Here is a 23,541-nt window from a genome sequence, read left to right as displayed (position 1 = left end):
AAAATGGCATATTCTTTGTACATCAGATATACTGGTCTTCCATGTCCTGAACAAGAGAGGACAGGGGCTTCCCTGGTGGCGCAGTGGTTGAGAGTCCGCCTGCTGATGCAGGGGACACGGGTTCGTGCCCCGGTCCGGGAAGATCCCACATGCCGCGGAGCGCCTGGGCCCGTGAGCCATGGCCGCTGAGCCTGCACGTCCGGAGCCTGTGCTCCGCGGCGGTAGAGGTCACAACAGTGAGAGGCCCGTGTACCGAAAAACAAAAAAAGAGAGAGAGAGAAGGACAGAAAAAACACTATTGGCTTAAGGCTACTTTTTGTGTTATGTTTAAACATTACCATGTTTATATGGAATATTGTTGGGCTTTGGTTGGATATTTTCCTTGAAGAGCTGATTAGCAATAGCTCAAAAAAAAAAAAAATGCTGTCCTATCAACAGGCCTATCTTTAAGCACCATTCTTCATGGCTGCTGTCTTGTGCCTAATCATGCCTTTATTTAGCCTCATGATTGGCAGATAAAAAGAAAAAGAATATTTTTTATAGTATATCACTTCAGAACACAAGAGAAGAGAACATATTTAATGGAAAAATCAAGTTCTACTTTGGGAAAACCTTAATTGTGAACATTTCATATTTATTTATTAAAGACATTGTTTAATAGTTTGAAAAATCTCATTTGCTTGAAAATTTTGCAAAGTACTTGGACGAATTACAAACAAACTCATGGCATAATTATGAAGGGCCAGTAATGTTAAGTCCCTGATGGGCTAATAAGTAATTTGGTGTTTCATCTGAGACTGACTTTACAATAAAGAGCAACTTGAAGCTAAAACTGTTTAATCATCAGCACCTGTACATCCTTTGGGACATTCTCAAAGGATAGTTTTCCATTTTCATAAGTTTCACGGGTCGTAGAAAGTTCAACTAAAAACACTTTGTCTTGAATGTTAAGATGATGAAGCGTTGGTGCCGGTGTATAGTATATCATGCTTTCCTGTTCTCACTGATAGCATTTTTTAATTGGATTTGGTAATACCAGAGAAAATAATTTGATTAATTTTTACTGTCATTCTAGATTCCTTTCTAAAGCATCTACCTTATAATTATTGCAAATAAAGTTTTCTAAGAATAAACGTATTTTCCATGAGGTAGTTATAATCTATTTAGTTAAAAAAGTAATTTTGATGGAAAGCTGATAAGTACATCACATACCTTGTACATTCTTAGAGACTTTTATGACTGGTATTAATTATCTAAATGTTTTTTCTTTCATGTTGTGTATATACAGGAGTACAGGAATGCATTTTTAAAGTAGTCATCAGGAATTTCCGGGAAGCAGTCATTCCATATAGCTGAGTGTTGCCTCTTCTTAAGGTTAGGTAAAGTCCTAACAAGCATTTAGTAAGAATGTGCTGGACTCTTATGTAGTTGTTTACTTTGAGAGAATTAGCCTATGTCTTCATAGTCCTAACATCCACCTCTTTGGAAGGCATGCAGATTTAAATTCAGTTTGTCTAATCTCATTTTAGGGACTTGAGACAAAATTTAATACTTAGGCAAGAAGAAAAGATTTTTGAGTTTAGTAAAAACTGTATTAAGAGATCCCTGGCTGACATAGCTTAAATATCCATTAATGGTGAAAGAAATATAACTCTGAACAAGAAGACACTTATAAACTTAATATTTTTTTCATTTAATAAAATTGCCAAAATTTTCTGTTACAAAAATAGACAAGACATTATCATATGTTGAAAAATGTTGAGTTGGACAGATTAAACTATTTAAATAAGCTAAGAATCAAATGGAGAAGTGCAATCAAAAAGTCAGGATCGGGCTTACCTGGTGGCACAGTGGTTGAGAATCTGCCTGTTAATGCAGGGGACACGGGTTCGAGCCCTGTTCTGGGAGGATCCCACATGCTGTGGAGCAACTAGGCCCGTGAGCCACAACTACTGAGCCTGTGCGTCTGGAGCCTGTGCTCCGCAACAAGAGAGGCCGCGATAGTGAGAGGCCCGCGCACCGCAATGAAGAGGGGCCCCCACTTGCCACAACTAGAGAAAGCCCTCGCACAGAAACGAAGACCCAACACAGCAAAAATAAATAAATAAACTAATAAACTCCTACCCCCACCATCTTCTTTAAAAAAAAAAAAAAAGGATCTGTGGAAGTCTGCTTGTGTCTTATACTCAAAATTTTATTTTACTACAATTTTATCTTATAACTTAAGGCTAATATATTTGTCAAGTAAAGGCATAGTTGGAATATAGACTATTTCTTAGACTTTTTGGGGAGGGGGTAATATGCACATTGTTTTTTTTAATTTTACTTTTGGGGAAAGTAAAACAACTATTAATTGTATAATTGGGCAATGTTTTAAGTTAGTTTATCAGAAAAGTCAAATTTCAAGTGAGGAATTTATTGGGGGGAAGAACACAGGAAACTAAACTCTTTTCCAGAAAAAAATCTCTTAAAGCTTACCAGAGTATTAAAAACAATGTCTGTGTGTGTGTGTATGCCAGGCACTTCTGTAAGCCATTTACATGTATTAGGTCATTTAATTCTTAAAATATCCCTATAAGCTGTGTATGTGTACATTTATATATAATTCATATATATATATATATATATGTATTAAATTTTTAGCAGTAAATAGCTAGACTTGAGGTCGAGAGTACACCTAGCTTCCATGTTTAGTTCATCTCTTTATCTTCCCTGCCAAGTAATCTAGCTGTATTGGATGCATGCCTTGATGGTACTTCCTATCAACTCCATGTACAATCATATTCCAATGTCTCTGTATGGAAGGAATTTATATTCTCATAAGATCTGTGAAAATTGGCATCCCACCTTTTTCTTGATAGAAACATATAAATGATGTAAGCTAGAAATTGCTCTTCATTGATTTGTTACTGGATAAATAATTGTGTGTTTGAGGTATTTGGTTAATGACATAGTAATAATGAAAATAATTTTATAAGTTTGTAATAATATAATATTACTACTAATAATATTAATAATTGCTAACATTTATATAGGTCCTACGATGTGCCAGGCACTTCTGTAAGCCATTTTCATGCATTAATTTATTTAATTCTTAAAATATCCTCATAAAGTAAGTATTATTTTACCCATTTTACTGAAGAGGAAGCTGAGATACAAGTCACACAGCTATTTAGTGTCAGGTGGAGATTCAAACAAAGACAATATGACTTCAGATTTCCTCCTTCTAACCAGTATGCTCTTTCTAATATACAGTAATAAGCTCAGATAGATTTTTAAAAATAATTTCTGAAAGCAGTGAAAGGTCATATTTACTGTATTTTTTAAGACATTCTTTTCATTCAGCAAACTGTTTTGAGTGCCTGCCTAGGACTGACTTTATATGGCTGTGCAATGTTAAATTGTTTACCTTTAGATTCTAAAACATACATGTGTAATGTACCCAGGGAAAAATATACAGTGTATAAGAACTGCCACATTATACAAAAGTATTTAAAAATTTATTTTTCATTTTATTTATTTATTTTTAAATTTATTTATTTTTGGTTGCGTTGGGTCTTTCATTGCTGCGCGCAGGCTTTCTCTAGTTGCTGTGAACCAGGGCTATTCTTCGTTGCAGTGTGCGGGCTCCTCATTGAGGTGGCCTCTCTCGTTGCGGAGCTGGGGCTCCAGGCACGCGAGCCTCAGTAGTTTGGGCATGCCGGCTCAGTAATTGAGGCGCATGGGCTTAATTGCTCCGCAGCGGGTGGGATCTTCCCAGACAAGGGATCGAACCCGTGTCGCCAGCATTGGCAGGCGGATTCTTAACCACTGCACCACCAGGGAAGTCCCTACGAAAGTATTTAAGAAATAAAGATTATGTGTTGGTCAACCTTCTATAAGAACAAACTTTTGAGGACTTTGCTTTTCACAATATGTTAATAGGAATTCCTTTTTTTTAAACATCTTTATTGGAGTATAATTGCTTTACATTGTTGTGTTAGTTGCTGCTTTATAACAAAGTGAATCATCTATACATGTACATATATCCCCATATCACCTCCCTTTTGCATCTCCCTCCCACCCTCCCTATCCCACCACTCTAGGTGGTCACACAGCACCAAGCTGATCTCCCTGTGCTATGTGGCTGCTTCCCACTAGCTATCTATTTTATGTTTGGTAGTATATGTAAGTCCATGCCACTCTCTCACTTTGTCCCAGATTACCCTTCCCCCTCCCTGTGTCCTCAAGTCCATTCTCTACATCTGCGTCTTTATTCCTGTCCTGCCCCTAGGTTCTTCATAACCATTTTAAAAAAACTTTTTAGATTCCATATATATGTGTTAGCATACAGTATTTGTTTTTCTCTTTCTGACTTACTTCACTCTGTATGACAGACTCTAGTTCCATCTACCTCACTACAAATAACCCAATTTCGTTTCTTTTTATGGCTGAGTAATATTCCATTGTATATATGTGCCACATCTTCTTTATCCATTCACCTGTCGATGGACACTTATGTTGCTTCCATGTCCTAGCTATTGTAAATAGTGCTGCAATGAACATGGTGGTACGTGACTCTTTTTGAATTGTGGTTTTCTCAGGGTATATGCCCAGTAGTGGGGTTTCTGGGTCATATGGTAGTTCTATTTTTCATTTTTTAAGGAACCTCCATACTGTTCTCCATAGTGGCTGTATCAATTTACATTCCCACCAACAGTGCAAGAGGGTTCCCTTTTCTCCACACCTTCTCCAGCATTTATTGTTTGTAGATTTTTTGATGATGGTCATTCTGACCGGTGTGAGGTGATACCTCATTGTAGTTTTGATTTGCATTTCTCTAATGATTAGCGATGTTGAGCATCCTTTCATGTGTTTGTTGGCAATCTGTATATCTTCTTTGGAGAAATGTCTGTTTAGGTCTTCTGCCCATTTTTGGATTGGGTTGTTTGTTTTATCGCTATTGAGTTGCATGAGCTGCTTGTATATTTTGGAGATTAATCCTTTGTTAGTTGCTTCATTTGCAAATATTTCCTCCCGTTCTGAGGGTTGTCTTTTCACCTTGCTCATTGTTTCCTTTACTGTGCAAGAGCTTTTAAGTTTCATTAGGTCCCATTTGTTTATTTTTGTTTTTATTTCCATTTCTCTAGGAGGTGGGTCACAAAGGATCCTGCTGTGATTTATGTCATAGAGTGTTCTGCCTGTGTTTTCCTCTAAAAAAATGTGTCTGGCCTTACATTTAGGTCTTTAATCCATTTACAGTTTACTTTTTTGTATGGTGTCAAGGAGTGTTCTAATTTCATTCCTTTACATGTAGCTGTCCAGTTTTCCCAGCACCACGTATTGAAGAGGCTGTCTTTTCTCCATTGTATATTCTTGCCTCCTTTTTCAAAGATAAGGTGACCGTATGTGCGTGGGTTTATCTCTGGACTTTCTATCCTGTTCCATTGATCTGTTAATATGGATTCTTAAATATCCATCCCACTGCAATACAACAAAGCATTTTAAAACATGGCTGTTTTGTGTGAAAGCAAGGGAGATCTCTGAGGGTAAAAAGGGTTAAAGAGATAAGGACAAAGCTGAAACTTACATGTTGAACATAACATAGGTATACAAGGGGGAAAGCCAGGCTTGCCCTGGGATGCCAAGATTAAGGGCTAAATGCAGGTTAGGTACACTGCGTAAGATTTATGTGCCAAGCCTAGGACAAAAGAAAATTAAACTTATACAGGTTACAAATGATACCTGATTATTTACAGAAGCAAATTAAAAACTCTGTGCAAGAGGCAATTACAATTTTGATCCTCTAGATTCTTGCAAATTAAGGTTAATCAAATAAGAGCACTTAATCGCAATCAACAAACACACAAAGAAACAAGGCGTTGTGTGGTGAAATGATCATGATAGAACAGAACAATAGATATAACCCCCCAAGACTCTAGATATTGAATAACAATTTTTGATGTTGAAGTGAATAACAGATAAGATTAAAGAGAGAGAAAGAAACAGGAAATTACCAAAAATGACGAAGTAGGTTTGAAAAAGAATTAATATAGAATTTAAGGAAATGGAAGCATGATGGTTGAAATTAAACATGTATTAAACAGCAGACTACATTCAGCTGAAGAAAGAAATGGCAAATTAGACAATAGATCTAAAGAAATTGTCCAGTGCAATCCAGGGAGACAATAAGATTAGAAGTGTAAAAGACATGTTAAGAAACATGGAGGGCAGGGTGAGAAGGGCTACCCCTTGTACCATGAGAGTCTCAGAAAGATAGACTCGAAGGAATGAATGAAAGACAATATTCAGAATGATGGCTGTGAGTTTTCCAGATCAAGAATCCATAGAATAGGAAGTACAACCTACACCAAGCCAGATGAATAAAATGAAATTCACTTAAAAAATATTGTAGTGAAACTGTAGAACACTAAAAGACAAAATCTTAAAAGCAGCCAAAGAGAAAGATACAATCACTAATGCAACAACAGTTAGATACAGATGACTTCTCATTAGCAAAAATGGAAAATAGAAGAAAGTGAGATATTTTCAAGTGTTGAAAAAAAATTACTGTTCTCTTAATTTGGGGTATTCAGCATAAGCTCTTTATAGAACAAGGGCAAAATTTAAACTAATTTCATATAAACAGATAATAAAGGTGTTTTCTGTGAATATCCCTTTGTTAAAAGACCTTCTAAAGCAGAGATTGGCAGACTTTTCAATGGGCCAGATATTAAATATATGCAGCCTCTGTTGCAACTACTTAGCTCTGCTATAGCCATGCAAAATCAGCCATGGTCAGTAGGTAAATGAATGGGTGCAGCTATGTTCCAATAAAACTCCATTTACAAAAATAGGTGGCCGAACAAGTATTGTAGTTTGCTCACCCCTGCTCTGAAGGATGCATTTAAAGAAGCAGAATTTTTACTTAAAGAAAAATTTGAGAGACAAGAAGGCATACCTACCATGAAACTAAATGTATAGAAATGAAGTATACAATAAAACAATGTGTAGCTTGTTTTGCAGAGAAGGGGAGACAGAGCTTAACTATTGGACAAATTGTTAAGTAAATTGAATGATATGTTTGGAGTTCAGATATTTTATATTCTCTGTATTGTTCAAAGGGGAGAAAGGGAGGTTAAGATATCAATTAACTTTAAACATCATTAATTTGTGTGATAAAATTACAAGTATAGTCAGTAAAAAATAGTATAAGTTCCAAACTATAGGGTGAGAAATGGACTAAGAAAGACATATGAAGTAAAACAAACAGACAAAAACTACACGTAAAAGGAGGATAGATTAAACAGGACAAATAGAAGAAATAATGTAAGTTGTGGACACAAATATTTTACAAATTATAATAACATTTTAAAAGACCATAAGATTGGACCAAAAACAAAACATAGTCTTATGCTGTTTATAAGAAACTAACCAATAACCCAAGGATATGGAAAAGTTTGAAGTAACAAAACAGTTAATGAAATACAAGGCAAATATTAATTAAAAGAAAAAGGGAAACTATGTTAATAACAGATAAAATAGACTTAAGGGAATATTATTTCATGATAAAAAGCTTAATTCACCAGAAAGATACGATTCAAAAATTTGCATGTGCATTATAACATGGCATCAAAATAAACATGTAAATTATGGTAAACTATAGGAATAAGTTGACAGATAGCATTATATTGGAAAACTTCAACAAAGTTCTCTAACTTATTGATGTGTCAAGCATAAAAATATTGCCAAAGATATGGGAGCTTTAAATAATTCAATTAATAGGTTTGATTTGATACATGTTTATAGAACCCAACCCAGCAATTAAAGAACACATATTCTTCTCAATCACAGGTAGACCTTTTGTCAAGTTAATCGCATACTAGAGATTGTGAAACAAATCTTGATAAATTTGTATGTTTCAGGTTTATTCATTGACCACAATAACATGAAGTTAGAAATAAAATTTTAAAAGGGTGACCTTTTAAAACCTTTTTTAAAAATTCTAAAAACATAGTAAATAACTCATGTATCAAGGAAGAAATCATAGAAAAAAACAGACCTGAAAGTACTGAAAATACATCAGAATTTGTGGGCCAAAATAATAGTGGTGTAAAGAAATTTATACCCTAAGTCTTTATATTAAAAAATCAGAAAGACAGGGCTTCCCTGGTGGCACAGTGGTTGAGAGTTCGCCTGCTGATGCAGGGGACACGGGTTCGTGCCCCGGTCCAGGAAGATCCCACATGCTGCAGAGCTGCTGGGCCCATGAGCCATGGCCGCTGAGCCTGCGTGTCTGGAGCCTCTGCTCCACAACGGGAGAGGCCACAAGAGTGAGAGGCCCGCGTACCACAAAAAAAAAAAAAAAAAAAAAAAATCAGAAAGACAAAGTTAATAAGGTAAGCATCTGACTTCAGAAATTTAAAAACAATTATACAATCCAGAAAAAATGGAAGGAAATGAAGGGGAAAAATGACTTAAGAGAGTTTTTAAGAACCAAAATGTGCTTATTTCGATAAGACAAGTTAATTAGATAAATTTCTGAAGAGATTAATCAAGAAAAAAGAGAATATTGAGAATGTAAGGAATATAACTATAGATATAGAAGATACTAAAAAAAAGAGCATACTGTAAAAATTTGTAGAATTGGAAAGGTCGATGAAATGGATAAGTTCCTAGGAAAAAAATTACATATTGAAACTGACTTTAAAATAAATAGAAAGCTTGAATAGGTCTATGACTAATTTTTAATTTAATGACTTCAAATCTTCCAACAAATTAAATACTTGGCCCAGAAAGTTTTACAAATGAGTTTTCCCAAATTTTAATTAAACAATTATTCCAAACTAATAGAGTGTAAAAAAAATTATGACCAAATGTTCAAAAAGGTAAATTCTTCATGTCCAAGTTGAGCTTATCTCAGAAATGGAAGTGTGGTTTAGTATTAGAATATCCATGTCACTACATTAAGAGTTTCAATAGATTGAGAAAACATTTGATAAAATTCAACTGTTCAGATTTTAAAGCAAGAACAATAAACTGGTTGAACCCTCTATCCCTAAATATGAAATGTAGGACAAAGGGAACCTTCTTTACCTAATAATGGAAATTTAACTTTTAGCTACTACAGTACAATAAGACAAGAATGAAAAGTATAAAAACTGAAAAGGAAGAAACTAATCGTGCATTATGTATTTCTTATTTTTAATAATTTTAATAATTTTCCTGTAGGTTCATTTTTGCATTATTCCTAGGAATAATTCATAGGAATAATGCAAAAATGAACCTACAGGAAAATTATTAAAAATAAGAAATTGTATCAATGGAATGTATAGAATCAACTATATTTTTACACATTAGTTACAAAATATTGAAAAATCATAATTTTTAAAACATACATCATTTATAAGAAATAGGAAGAGAAGATACAGACAATAAATCTAACAAAAGATGTCCAAGACCTGAATGGGGTAAATTCTAAGTATTTTCAATAGACTTTTAAAAGATGAAACTTAATGGAGAGCCACATCATGTTCATAAATAGAAAGATTCAATATTGATATAAAGATATGATATAAAGATATCAATTCTCAATTAATCTACAGAATCAGCAATTCTGTTCAAAATCCTAATAAGCTTTTTCAAAACACTTAATAAGTCTATTCCGAAATATAGATGACAAAGCAAAGGCCCAAGAATAGTGCAGTCATTTCTAAAGAAGAAAAGGAAGAAGAAAAAGAATATATAAGCTATCATAATTAAGACAGAGTGTTATTGGTGCAAACATGGATACATTGATCAAATGTACTAAAACAGCCCCAAAACATCAACATGTATATGGACACTTGAAATCCAGAAGAGATGGCTTTGTAGATCAGTGGGGGAAAGGATAGGCTACTTGTGAAATTGTTATGGGTCAACTCATTTTTCATATGAAAAAATTAAATCGGATTCCCAGCTTATTTTATTCACAACTGTATTCACAAATGTTGATCCCAGTTAAATAAAGTAGGTACTGAAATGTGAGCATCATTTAAAATTTTAAGAAGAAAATATGGAGGAATATTGTTGTCTTTGATGTAGGGAAGGAGTTCTTAAATAATATATTAAAGGTATCAACAATAAGGGAAAAGAGATTTTTGACTACTACATAAATTTGAGAACTTCTGTTTACTGCAAGACAATATACATAAAGTACAATGACATTTACAATCCAGGATATATTTAAAAAGCATAAAGCTAACCAAAGATTAGTATCCAAAATATTTGAAGAACTACAGTCATTAAGAAAATGATAGGGCTTCCCTGGTGGCGCAGCGGTTGAGAATCCGCCTGCCGATGCAGGGGACACAGGTTCATGTCCCGGTCCAGGAAGATCCCACATGCCGTGGAGCGGCTGGGCCTGTGAGCCATGGCCGCTGAGCCTGCGCGTCTGGTGCCTGTGCTCCACAACGGGAGAGGCCACAACAGTGGCCTACGCACTGAAAAAAAAAAAAAAAAAAAAAGAAAATGATAACCTAATGGAACAGTGGATAAGAGATAGGAATAGGCATTTCATAGAATGGGAAATACAAATATTTTATAAACATGTGAGAAAATACTTAAATTAATAACATAGATATACAAGTTAAAAGCATGATGTGATACTATTATATACCTTCCATATAGGTAAAAACTGATGATAACAGTCTTGGTGAGTATGTAGGCTATGATTATGTACTGATGGTGGAGGTGTACTTTGGCTCAACCACTTTGAAAACACTTTCACCTCACCTAGTGAGACTGAAGACAACCCTCTCCTTTCATTTATCAGTTGTGCTCCTATCCTAGAAAGCAGTGGCTTTCAAGGTATTTGACCCTAACCCACGTTGTAAAATAATATTTTATAATGGGACCCAGAACTCTTATATTTATATATTTTTTGAACAGAAACAAGCAATACTTATCCTCACTGCTTATGTTATGTTCTAAAATGTTCTGTTCTCTTTCACTTAAAGAGTATCTTTCAACAATTTCTAAACAGATCTAAGAGCCAATGAGACCTGCCATTAAAAAAAAAAAACTCTTACACATATACACAGGGAAACATACAAAAATGTTTGTAACTGCATGGTTCATCATAGTCCCAAATTGGAAACAACCCAAATCCCACTGATAGGAGAATAAATAATAAAACACAAGTTATACATAAAAATATGGATGAATCTTAGAAACGTAGAGTGAAAAAAGCAAGTCATAGAAGTTTACAATAAAGGATAATGCAAATATAAAAAACTCAAAGATAACATTTATGATAATAGCCACGATTTCTGGAGGATTATACTCTGCAAGACTTCTAAATTTTACATACATACACATACACACATTCATTTAAACTTACTGGCTTTGGTTTATTTTGCTTTCTCTGAGAGAAAATGTGTTGTATAATGCTATAATGTGTATTTAAACTAGTAGTGGGAAAGTTCTTGTTATTACATTTAGTTATGTAGAAAACAAACTCTAGGAGGAAAACAATTGTGAACTGGTGTATTTTATTTTCTTCCAAAACACACAGACATGAGCACATACAGACACACGTATATTTGTTAACATATATCTATATATTTTTGTATGTACATTTATTAATATACCTCTGTATTTTTTAGAGATATTTTAGAATCTTCTATTACCATAAAAAGCACGTGAGCCTTAGGAACCCAGGTAAATTATTGGTTATACCTTTGAAGTGAACAGTCAAAATGTGACTGATGTTTTAAAATCCTCTAGACTGGTAAGCCCATAGATCTTTCAGACAAGAGCATGTACCAGGCTATGTCTGGAAGTTTTGCAAGCACTCAAAGAATTTCTTTTGGCATTACATAGATGAAAGTAGTCAGTGGCAGTGCAATTTATTTACCAACTGACTATATGGAAAACCAGGTCAAGAATAAGTTGATTAAAAAAGAAATTGTTTTCTTATAGATAACTATGTATATGGTTCACCCTTAACTTTCCTTTCTGGCTTCAAATTTTAGAATTGAAGTAACTAAGAGGCAATGATATCTAGAATAATGCGGTTTTCTAAACTTTTCTGTTTTAGGCTGCTTTTACTTCTCAAAATTTAGAATAAAAGAAAACTCCAAATTACTATTTGAACTGAGATAGTATTTTCAGACTAACTGCCTATTTCTATGCTGTCTGTTGGTATTTTTCCAGCTAAAATTCTTCTAATAGTTATAATGTTAGAATAAGATATGTTTTCAATGAGATAGGCTTTTAAATGAAACTCTATAGTGCATTTTCCATAAAACAGAATAGCTTTAAGAACTACTTCAGACCTTATTTCTAAAGGTAAACATTATTTTTATAGATCCTAAGAAGTAAATTTGACTTTTTATTGCCCAATGGAATATTAAAAGGGTGTGGCAATTATATCTGGTAATAGGTGATCTATTCAATGTTCTCATTGAAATGCATCCAGTCATTAAAGTAGAAAATTCACATCTGGAAATTGTATGCTTTAATAAGTTTGAAAAATAAGCTACATGATATATTTTTTGTCTATTACCCGTTCCTCTTACTCATTTCCCTCAAACAAGAAATAAGCTTTGATTCCCAAATATTTGCCTAACCTTTGTCCTCCACAATCCACCTTTCCTTTCCCATCTCCCTTATACATACATACACAGGTGCACATGCACACACACATACAGATATACACACTTGTCTGTGAAACCACACATCTTTTCTTTTTAATAGATCTTTATTGAGTATAATTGCTTCACAATACTGTGTTAGTTTCTGTTGCACAACAAAGCGAATCAGCCATATGCATATACATGTCCCCATATCCCCTCCCTCTTAAGCCTCCCTCCGCTCCTCCCTGTCTCACCCTCTAGGTCATCGCAAAGCACCGAGTCTATCTCCCTGTGCTATGCTGCTGCTTCCCACCAGCCAACTATTTTCCGTTCGGTAGTGTATATATGTCTATGCTACGCTCACTTCGCTCCAGCTTCACCCTCCCACCCCATGTCCTCAAGTCCCTTTTCTATGTTTACCTCTTTATTGCTGCCTTACAACTAGGTTCATCAATACCATGTTTTATTGTTTGTTTTTTAGATTCCATATATATGTATTAGCATATGGTATTTGTTTTTCTCTCTCTGACTTACTTCATTCACTCTGTATGGCAGACTCTAAGTCCATCGACCTCACTACAAATAACTCAATTTCATTTCTTTTTATGGCTGAGTAATATTCCCTTGTGTATATATATGCCACATCTTCTTTATCCATTCATCTGTCAGTGGACACTTAGGTTGCTTCTATGTCCTGGCTAAATAGAGCTGCAGTGAACATTTTGGTACATGACTCTTTTTGAATTATGGTTTTCTCAGGATATGTGCCCAGTACTGGGATTGCTGGGTCATATGGTAGTTCTATTTTTAGTTTTTTAAGGAACCTCCATAATGTTTCCCATAGTGGTTGTATCAATTTACATTCCCACCAACAGTGCAAGAGGATTCCCTTTTCACCACACCCTTTCCAGCATTTATTGTTTCTAGATTTTTTGATAATGGCAATTCTGACCTGCATGGGTTGATACCTCATTGTAGTTTTGATTTGCATTTCTCTAATAATTAGTGATGTTGAACATCTTTTCATGTGCCTCTTGGCCAACTGTATGTCTTTGTTGGTGAAATGTCTATTTAGGTCTTCTGCCCATTTTTTAACTGGATTGTTTGTTTTTTTGATATTGAGCTCCATGAGCTATTTGTATATTTTGGAGTTTAATCATTTGTCTCTTATTTCATTTGCAAATATTTTCTCCCATTCTGAGGGCTGTCTTTTTGTCTTGTTTATGGTTTACTTTGCTGTGCAAACGCTTTTAAGTTTAATTAAGTCCCGTATGTTTATTTTTCTTTTTATTTCCATTACTCTAGGAGGTGGGTCAAAAAGATCTTGCTGTGGTTTATGTCAAAGAGTGTTTTTCCTCTAAGAGTTTTATAGTGTCTGGTCTTACATTTAAGTGTTTAATCCATTTGAAGTTTATTTTTGTGTATGGTGTTATGTAGTGCTCTAATTTCATTCTTTTACGTGTAGCTGTCCAGTTTTCCCAGCACCACTTATTGAAGAGGCTGTCTTCTCTCCATTGTATTTTCTTGCCTCCTTTGTCATAGATTAGGTGCCCATATGTGCGTGGGTTTATCTCTGGGCATTCTATGCTGTACCATTGATTTATATGTCTGTTTTTGTACCAGTACCATTCTGTATTACTGTAGCTTTGTGGTATAGTTTGAAGTTGGGGAGCTTGATTCCTCCAGCTCCATTTTTCTTTCTCAAGATTGCTTTGGCTATTAGGGGTCTTTTGTGTTTCCATATGAACTGTAAAATTTTTTGTTCTAATTTTGTGAAGAATGCCATTAGTAGTTTGATAGGAATTGCATTGAATCTGTAGATTGCTTTGGGTAGTATAGTCATTTTCACAATATTGATTCTTCCAGTCCAAGAACATGGTATATTTCTCCATCTGTTTATGTCATCTTTGATTTCTTTCATCAGTGTTTTATAGTTTTCTGAGTACAAGTCTTTTGCCTCCTTAGGCAGGTTTATTCCTAGATATTGTGTTCTTTTAGTTGCAGTGGTAAATGAGAGTGTTTCCTTAATTTCACTTTCTGATTTTTCGTTGTTGGTGTATAGGAATGCCAGAAATTTTGTGCATTAATTTAGTGTCCTGCAACCTTACCAAATTCATTGATTAGTTCTAGTAGTTTTCTGGTGTCATCTTTAGGATTTTCTATGTATAATATCATGTCATCGGCAAACAGTGATAGTCTTACTTCTTCTTTTCCAATTTGTATTCCTTTTATTTCTTTTTCTTCTCTGATTGCCATGGCTCGGACTTCCAAAACGATGTTGAATAATAGTGGCGAGAGTGGACATCCTTGTCTTCTTCCTGATCTTAGAGGAAATGCTTTCAGTTTTTCACCTTTGAGTATGATGCTTGTTGTGGGTTTGTCATATATGGCCTTTATTATGTTGAGATAGGTTCCCTCTATGCCCACTTTCTAGAGAGTTTTTATCATAAATGGGTGTTGAATTTTGTCAAAAGCTTTTTCTGCATCTACTGAGATGATCATACGGTTTTTATTCCTTAATTTGTTAATGTGGTATATCACATTGATTGATTTGCATATATTGAAGAATCCTTGCATCCCTGGGATAAATCCCACTTGATCACGGTGTATGATCCTTTTAATGTGCTGTTGGATTCTGTTTGCTAGTATTTTGTTCAGGACTTTTGCATCCATGTTCATCAGTGATATTGGTCTATAGTTTTCTTTTTTTGTAATTTCTTTTTCTGGTTTTGGTATCAGAGTGATGGTGGCTTTGTAGAATGGATTTGGGAGTGTTTCTCCATCTGCAGTTTTTCGGAAGAGTTTGAGAAGGATCGGTGATAGATCTTCTCTAAAAGTTTGATAGAATTTGACTGTGAAGCCATCTGGTCCTGGACTTTTGTTTGTTGGAAGATTTTTAATTACGGTTTCAATTTCATTACTTGTGATAGGTCTGCTTATATTTTCTAATTCTTCCTGCTTCAGTCTTAGGAAATTATACCTTTCTAAGAATTTGTCCATTTATTCGTGGTTGTCCATTTTATAGGTTGCCTTCTCTTTTCCTAACTTATGTTGTCTTTTTAGCAGCTGTCGTCTTATAGCTAGTGCTTAACGTATGCTGCCTCAATATGAAGCCACATGGTGGAAAAAATATAAACTGTAGCTAGCTTTCAAGTCTTGCTTCTGCCTCTTACTTTCATTGTAGTGAACAAGCACACAATCATTCTGAGTCAGAATGGAGGATGCAGATTCCATTTTGAGGAAAGGAGGGATTGCATATTAAAATATGTATTATTGCAGCTGGTATTTCATAGCTTAGCAATAATATTTAGTGTTACTATATGTCACAAACTGTGAAGAATCTGAGAATTTATCAAAGTTTCATGATTTCCAAAGTTTTGTGGATGTTGGTAAAGACAAAAGACCATGGGGTCAGAAACAAAGAATGGTTTATTACAGCACTAGTCATAGCTATAGTAAATAATTTCATAGATTACTGATCTCAGGTTCCCACAGGGCAATGTGAAGAGGGCTGGGTTTAATACCTACACACATAGTGCTTTGTATTACTGGAAGGAAATCCTGAATTTAGGGAACCCAATCGTTTTTCAGAATTAGTAAGACTATTTGACCTTTGCTCCAGTTTATCATACTGGACAGTAAACAAATCCATTTGCTTAAGAGGTAGACACTACCTCTACCAAGAGTGTTCATTATATAAATATCTTTGAAAAGATAGTTTGGAACAAAGGTGCTTCATTAGTACTTGTAACTTAGAGTACTTAGTTTCGCATTCTCTTACTTGAAAGTCTTTAGTTGTTTCCTACTTCCTTGAAAGAAACTCTAACCCCCTATCTTGTTCTAGAAGATCCTAAATGATCAGGCCCCAGCATATCTTCTGACCTTATCTAACACCGCCATACTGGCCTCTTTCTTCTCTCTCCAACCCATCAACAGCCTTTGCATTTGTTTTTTCCCAGATCATTATCTGGGTAGCTCCTTGACTTTGAGCTTGAATCAAATCAGAAAGGGAAGCCTTATCTGACCACCTAATGTAAGTTAACTGTCCAGGCATTCTATCACATCATTCTTTTAATTTTTTTTCTGTAGTACTATATTTATTAAAGATTTTAATTGTTTATCGTCTGTCTTTTCCTCCTGTCCCACCCTATCACACAGAATGTAAACTTGTTTTAGAACTATATCTCTATTTCCCAAGTCTTTAGCTTTACCATTTACTATTCAGTCTCTCAGTAAATGTTTATTGCATGGATGGATAAATGGATGAGTTTAATATTCCCTTTATTCTGTGCTTTTTATTCCTCCTTTTTTCTTTGCAATTTTCCTTTTATTGTTTTGATCAATAATACTTTATTTTGTTTTTTTATTTTATTTCTAAAGAAGAACTTGCGTTATCCCTAGGGTAAAGAAAAAAGAATATTATAGTAAAGAAGAAATTAAAGCCTCCCCCCAAAATAACATGCCACCTACTTGCTGAAGTTTAATTATATACTTTTCTACTTAGTTCTATTAGTGATAAACTAGCAATTAGATAACCTGTTTGGATTCATTGGTCCTGAGAATATGGTCTCCACAGGAGAGTGTAATATGATGCCATGCTGTTTTTTGGCACTTTGAAAAATCTATGATTACCTGCTAATTCCCACAAATGCCACATGAGTGGCATTTCTTGATTTGCATAAAACTTTAAAAAATAAGAATGTAACTAATCACATATCTATTGAGATCTTCTTATGGTTCACATGTCATTATTGGTTTTGATGAACAGTCAGAGGGCCTGACTTTGAAATGCTAAATATTTCTTTAGTCATCCTTATGACACTTCTCTCTGTATGAAAGAAATTGTTAAATAATGGCTTGTAATATAAGGTAGCCATTACAAAATTTCAGCTCTTTTCTATCATTTCTTCCGTGATTATTTTTCTCGTACTCAATAGTTTACTTAGCAGAGGAGGTACGGGAGACTAATACATATTCTAGACACTCTTTTGGAAGTATGTATAGGAAAATGGTTTTGATTTGTAAATTAAATGCTCTTTTATCTTTAGTTTCTGTCTTCCTTCTCTTAGTTGATTTCACTAATATGCAGGTGTTTTAAATATAACAGTTGTATTTTTACATACATAACACATTTAACAAAGGTTCATGTGCTAATATTTTAAAAGATTGTGTTACTAATATAAGAAGTAGCCATTACTTAAAGGACATTTAATCACAATTCTACAGATTAATAATTTTCCATTTTCTTTGTGGAATCACTGTGGTTAATATTGATCATTTTCCAAAATTTGTTTGTAATAGCAAGCAATGAAGGACAATTTCAAAAAAAGAGAAGCAGAGGAAAAAGAAAAACGTGCCAGGATAGCCAAAGAATTGGCAGAGAAGGAAAGACTTGAACGCCAACAAAAGAAAAAGCGCCTATTAGAAATGAAGACTGGTGAGTACTATCAAATTTGCTATTTATACTGTGTACACCAAGATTAATATGGGTTACTTTATCAGCAGTTTAATATACTTCTGTGAAAAAGGAAGACATGATCGCTTATTTGTATACCTAAACAGTAGAGCAATTCTTTCTTTTATGGGCTTTCCCCACTTTAGTTTACTAACAAGTAGTGTTTTAATTCTGATATTGGTCATAGGTGATTTTGGTCCTCTGGTGTACTGTTGTATTTCCATTATATTAGCAGTTCTTTGGCAACTACTTAAATAACCAGTTCTTTGGCTACTACTTAAATAACTAATCTGCAAGAATTTGTCAGTGAATAAATTAACTATAGGAAACTGTGGGAAATTCTCTGGGACAAGTAACCTGTTTTCTTTAACAAAATACTCTTAAGGAAGGGGAAAATATGATGGAGGGGAAACTTACTGATTAAAAGAGACTTAAAGAGACATATCGACTAATTGTAATAAATGAAACTTATATATACTCTGATCCAAACAAATGTAGAAAAAAGTAGTCTGAAAAATTTCAATACTTTATTTTTTCTTGTAGACGTGACAACATTGTTGTGAATATGTTTTAAAGTCTCTTTTAGAGACTTGTACTGAAAGTTTATAGATGAAAAGATATTATATCTGGGATTTCATTCAAAATAGCCTAGCATGACTGGAAAGTAGGCAGGTGTATAGATGACACAAGATTGGCTGTAAATAATACGTGGTAAAGTTGGGTGATGGGTACTTGGAGGGTTGGATGTGTTCACTATACCATTTTCTCTACCTTTGTATTTTGAAATTTTCTGTTTTTATAAAAAAAATTATTTTATTTATTTTTGGCTGCGTTGGGTCTTTGTTGGTGCGCACAGGCTTCCTCTAGTTGCTGCGAGCGGGGGCTACTCTTCGTTGCGGTGCGGTGGTTTCCCTTGTTGTGGAGCACGGGCTCTAGGCACGCGGGCTTCAGTAGTTGTGGTACATGCGCTCAGTAGTTGTGGCTCACGGGCTCTAGAGCGCAGGCTGAGTAGTTGTGGCACACTGGCTTAGTTGCTGTGTGGCATGTAGCATCTTCCTGGACCAGGAATCGAACCTGTGTCCCCTGCATTGGCAGGTGGATTCTTATCCACTGCGCCACCAGGGCAGTCCCTGAAATTTTCTTTATTAAAACATTCTTGGGGGCTTCCCTGGTGGTGCAGTGGTTGGGAGTCCTACTGCTGATGCAGGGCATGCGGGTTTTTGCCCCGGTCCGGGAGGATCCCACATGCCACGGAGCGGCTGGGCCCGTGAGCCATGGCCGCTGAGCCTGTGCGTCCGGATCCTGTGCTCCGCAACGGGAGAGGCCACAACAGTGAGAGGCCCGCATACAGCCAAAAAAAAAAAACGTTCTTGGAAAAAATTTAAAAGAAAACGTAGAAAAACTACTGTTTTACAGAGACGTATATGTATATTTTCTAAAGCTAAAAGTTACCACTAAGTTAGAAGCAAAAGAATTAAGTAAATTGTAGTTATATTTTTACCCTCTCAAAATTCTGTCTCTTCCACCTCCAAGCCACTAAGGATTGCAGAAAACTTTAATTAAAATCCATCAACTTCACTTCTCAATTACCATAGTTTACAACTCAGGGCTGCAAATTCATCTAAGGTTTCCCTGGGGTAAACCGAGATGCCTTTTTTGCCTTCTTTACTTTCACTTTTACAGGCATATTTTATCTTTAATAAAGCAAGCTGAGTATCTTAATGTATTGTACACATTTCTTCTAGGGGAAAAAATTATCCAAGCACAATTTCTTGTTCACAGGAGTACATTTGAAATTCAGGAAGTGTTCTCAAAAGTATCTTAAAGTGTTAACAAAATGGAGATCAGGAAAACTTAGCAATGATTTTTAAAAGAAACTTCTGGACACCTTTTTAAAATAATGTATTACCGCCTAATTTACCAGACATTCTGATATTGAACATTAGCTCATTTTGTGTTGGTTAACAAGTCATCTAGATGAGTTACTTGATGGCAGATTGGCTGTGTACTGTTTGTGGGTTTTACCTAGGGGTCTGTCACACAGAGCCTTTTTAGCAATCAGTCTGGAAAGTTAAAACCTGACAGGAAGCAAAAATTTTAATGAAACCTCACATCCAATGTAATCTTAATAATGTTTTCATTTAAATTTCTATTTCTCCTGAAGGAAGTTTCCATTTTTAAAAATAACTAATTTTATTTTCCAATTTGAAAATAATATTTTCATGTTATAGAAAATCACCTAAAAAGTATTGGATCAAAGACCATTATCCATAATCCAAAGAATCACTGTTAATATTTTGACACATTTTTCCTTCAGTTTTAAAAGCTTGTACCTTTTAACAACGTGAGTTTAGTGTCTCACATTACCTTGCTGGACTTCCTGAATGTTTCATGTTTTACATAACTTGTGATTTTTAATTTGTAATATCTATGTTGTTGCCTCCACTGGATATACCATGTTGCATTAGTCAATGTGAGGTCATAGAAAAATAGTTATTTCCAACTTTTCATTGTGATATTTATTTATTTATAACTAATTGAAAATGTTTGTAATTATTAGAATATGGAATAGAAAAGGGTAAATATTTTTAAGACTTTTGGTGCATGTTACCAAATTGATTTCCAGAAGTATTATTCTAATTTCACCAACTTTTAATGTTTAGTTAGTTTATGAATGTGTCTTAGTTGAGTATTCTCATTTTTTAAGGTTTTTGTTAATTTAATGGACTAAAAAGTTGTATTTTTTAATCTCCACTTGCATTTCTTTGAATATTACTGAATCTGGACATTTTTTCAAGTGTTTATGGTGGATTTGTATATCCTCCTTTGTGAATTGTGCTGTCTTAGTCTTTTTCCTAATTGATTTATGTGTTAGTTTATTATGCATCAATATTTACCTTTTAAATAGATTTTCTCAATTTGGCTTTTTATTTTTATATCTTGACATGTGTTTCTTTTTATGTAATGTTTTATTGTAATCTTTGTTTTTGTGATTTTTTTTCTATCATCTTTAGGTTTAGAAAATCATCCCTTCAGCAATTTCATATTCCGCTTCAATCTTTTTTTAGTTTAAGTTATTCATAATACTATTCTGCTCCATTTATTTGTAATTCTTTCTTAATCATTCATATATTTGATATATAATTTTTAATATACTAGGGTCTGTTTCTGAATTCTATCAAAACTGTTCTAAAATTTGACGATCAATTATGGCTAATAGCTGGTTTATTTTGTCTTCAGATAGGTAATTTTATGTTGAGGTTGTTACTTTTCTATTCTTAATTATTAAAATAAATTTGAATATTTTTGATTTTTCAAATAAATTTAAGGAAAGTTTTCTATTACATCTTTTGTAAATTGGAGCTCATCTTATTCGACCTATTGGATTATTTTATGAAATTTTTCTATACTATCTCTTCCCAAACATGGTCTGGAAATTATCGTAGATGGGTTTCAAATAAATGTAAGGCTCTCACTTGATGGGAGCTCCCAAAGCCTTTATATGCAGAGATCCATATGTACCATACATTTTGACATTTTCTGGGAGAGTATTCTTCAAAGGATAGTCTGGCTAACATTGATTTATATAAACAATATTAAATAAATACTTTAATACTATATATTATGTGAATATTTTAATAAATTTAATCAATCATTTGATAAAAGATCATACAGCATTTGATACAATAGAAAGCTATGATGCAGTTCTTTTGAAAATTTTGTAAATCAACTTTGAATTATTTTCCTGTACTGTAGAATTTTAAAGAATTTAGGGCTATATCCCAAATTTCCTAGCACCTAAATATATAATTTTCTCACCAAAGTAAAAGACCTCTTCTAAAATCCCAGTAAATGATGATTATTCTGAATGTCTTTAATTTTTCTTTAACCATAACATGATTATTAGCATAGAAAAACAAAATATTCAGTCTCAGTATTAATGTAGTGTTTATAGCCAAGTAAGTCATATAAGAATCAAATATATTATTACTATTCGTTGATACCTTTTTTCATATTTAAAAATAGTACTGTTTTAAAAATAGTACAAATATGAAGTCACCTTTTTCTTTCCACATTAGATGTAGAACATGCTTTTTGTCAATACAGTGTATTATTATGAAAAATATAATTGCTATGGTCTTCCATTATTATTTTATTGGTACAGAAAAAATTAATAGTTAGGCCACTTTTGTTTCTTTTATTCATCAACAGTTTTTTTTTCCTATATGCTGTGATTGCAGTGATAAATAAGGATAAATAAGGTTTCTGCTGTGATGAAGTTTATAATTATAATGAGTGAATCAGACAACCACATATGTAAGATAATTTCAGATTATAAAAAGTTATGAGAAGTAAAGTAAGACAGGATAATGAGATGAAAATAGAGACTGGCTGTGTTGTGTGCTGGAGATGAAATTTGGTCTTCAGAGCTAAAGAGAATATTAATGTATATCAAACTTATTCATTTAAAATATTGGTTTTAAAACTCCTTATAAACTGATAGGATAACCAGTCTCATGTATATTTACTATGCTATATATGCTAATAGTAGAAATTTTTTAAACCTCTTATTGTGAGGATCAGCTAAAACTTTATATTATTTTTCTTTCTGGGTGTTATATTTTCATACAGAATATGGTATTGCTCTAATCTTTGTAGAAGCTGTTGCCCTGGCTTTCCTTTTTTCAAAAGAATGTAGAAGGGCAAATTGTTCAATTTATAGTAGTGTTTTGCCACCTCTCTGGACCAGGAACTTCTTGTTTTTTCTTATTTCTGTATGTAGAACACATACCCCTGAATGATAGAGAAGGAGAAAAATCTTCACATAACCCTACCCTAAACCCACAGGAAGCTTCCTTCCGTATATTTTCATTACTTTAGTATTTTCACCATGCAAATAAGAACTGTGTTTTTTCACAGATGTACAAATTCTTGTACCATCACCCGAGGCAGTAGAGTAAATTCAATCCCTGCTTTTCTTATCCATCAAAATCACTACTTGCCCTTGGCAAGACAGCAAGCAACTATTTTCAAGTCTACTATTTATTATCACTATCATTTCAGAATGTTATTTTTGTTAGTAGAATGAAAATAAACATGGGATAGTGGGCTGTTTCCCTAAGAAGAAAAATGAAGCATTAAAAATCCTTTTGAGCAGCAAAACTAAGAAGCACAGCATCTTGTATTATGTAATGGCATTAAAAGGTCATTTGTCTCATTTTTGTTTTCTTTAAAAATGATAAGCCTGGAGGTCTCTTAAATATTCACATATGTAGTTGTGGTTATTTCTGTTGAATGATTTGGTATTACATTAAACAAACAAGCAAATTAACTACATTTTCATCATGTCCTTGTTTAATTGGTTGAAGTTTGAATACATTCTCTGAGGTTGATGTTTAAATTTGAATTATTTTTATTTAGAAGATACTGAAAGTATTAAACATCTGATGTAGAAATTAAAGTGTAGACAGTGAAATTTATTTAAAGTGT

The 23,541-nt window shown here is 33.9% G+C and overlaps 1 protein-coding gene across 4 annotated transcripts in view; it reads left to right on the top strand.

Annotated features, from left to right (window-relative positions):
- DIAPH3 (diaphanous related formin 3) overlaps window positions 1-23,541 on the top strand; it is a 556,147-nt gene that overhangs the window by 357,204 nt on the left and 175,402 nt on the right. For all 4 annotated transcript variants that reach the window (XM_065896255.1, XM_065896254.1, XM_065896253.1 and 1 more), the window contains one exon: window positions 17,898-18,033. In XM_065896255.1, coding sequence (XP_065752327.1) covers window positions 17,898-18,033 — 136 coding nt within the window. The remainder of the gene's footprint in view (window positions 1-17,897; window positions 18,034-23,541) is intronic.

Source organism: Phocoena phocoena, chromosome 18 (genome assembly GCF_963924675.1).
Source record: "Phocoena phocoena chromosome 18, mPhoPho1.1, whole genome shotgun sequence".
NCBI lineage: Eukaryota > Metazoa > Chordata > Mammalia > Artiodactyla > Phocoenidae > Phocoena > Phocoena phocoena.
Note: the sequence above shows the minus strand (reverse complement) of the source record. Positions and strands in the feature narration are given on the sequence as shown.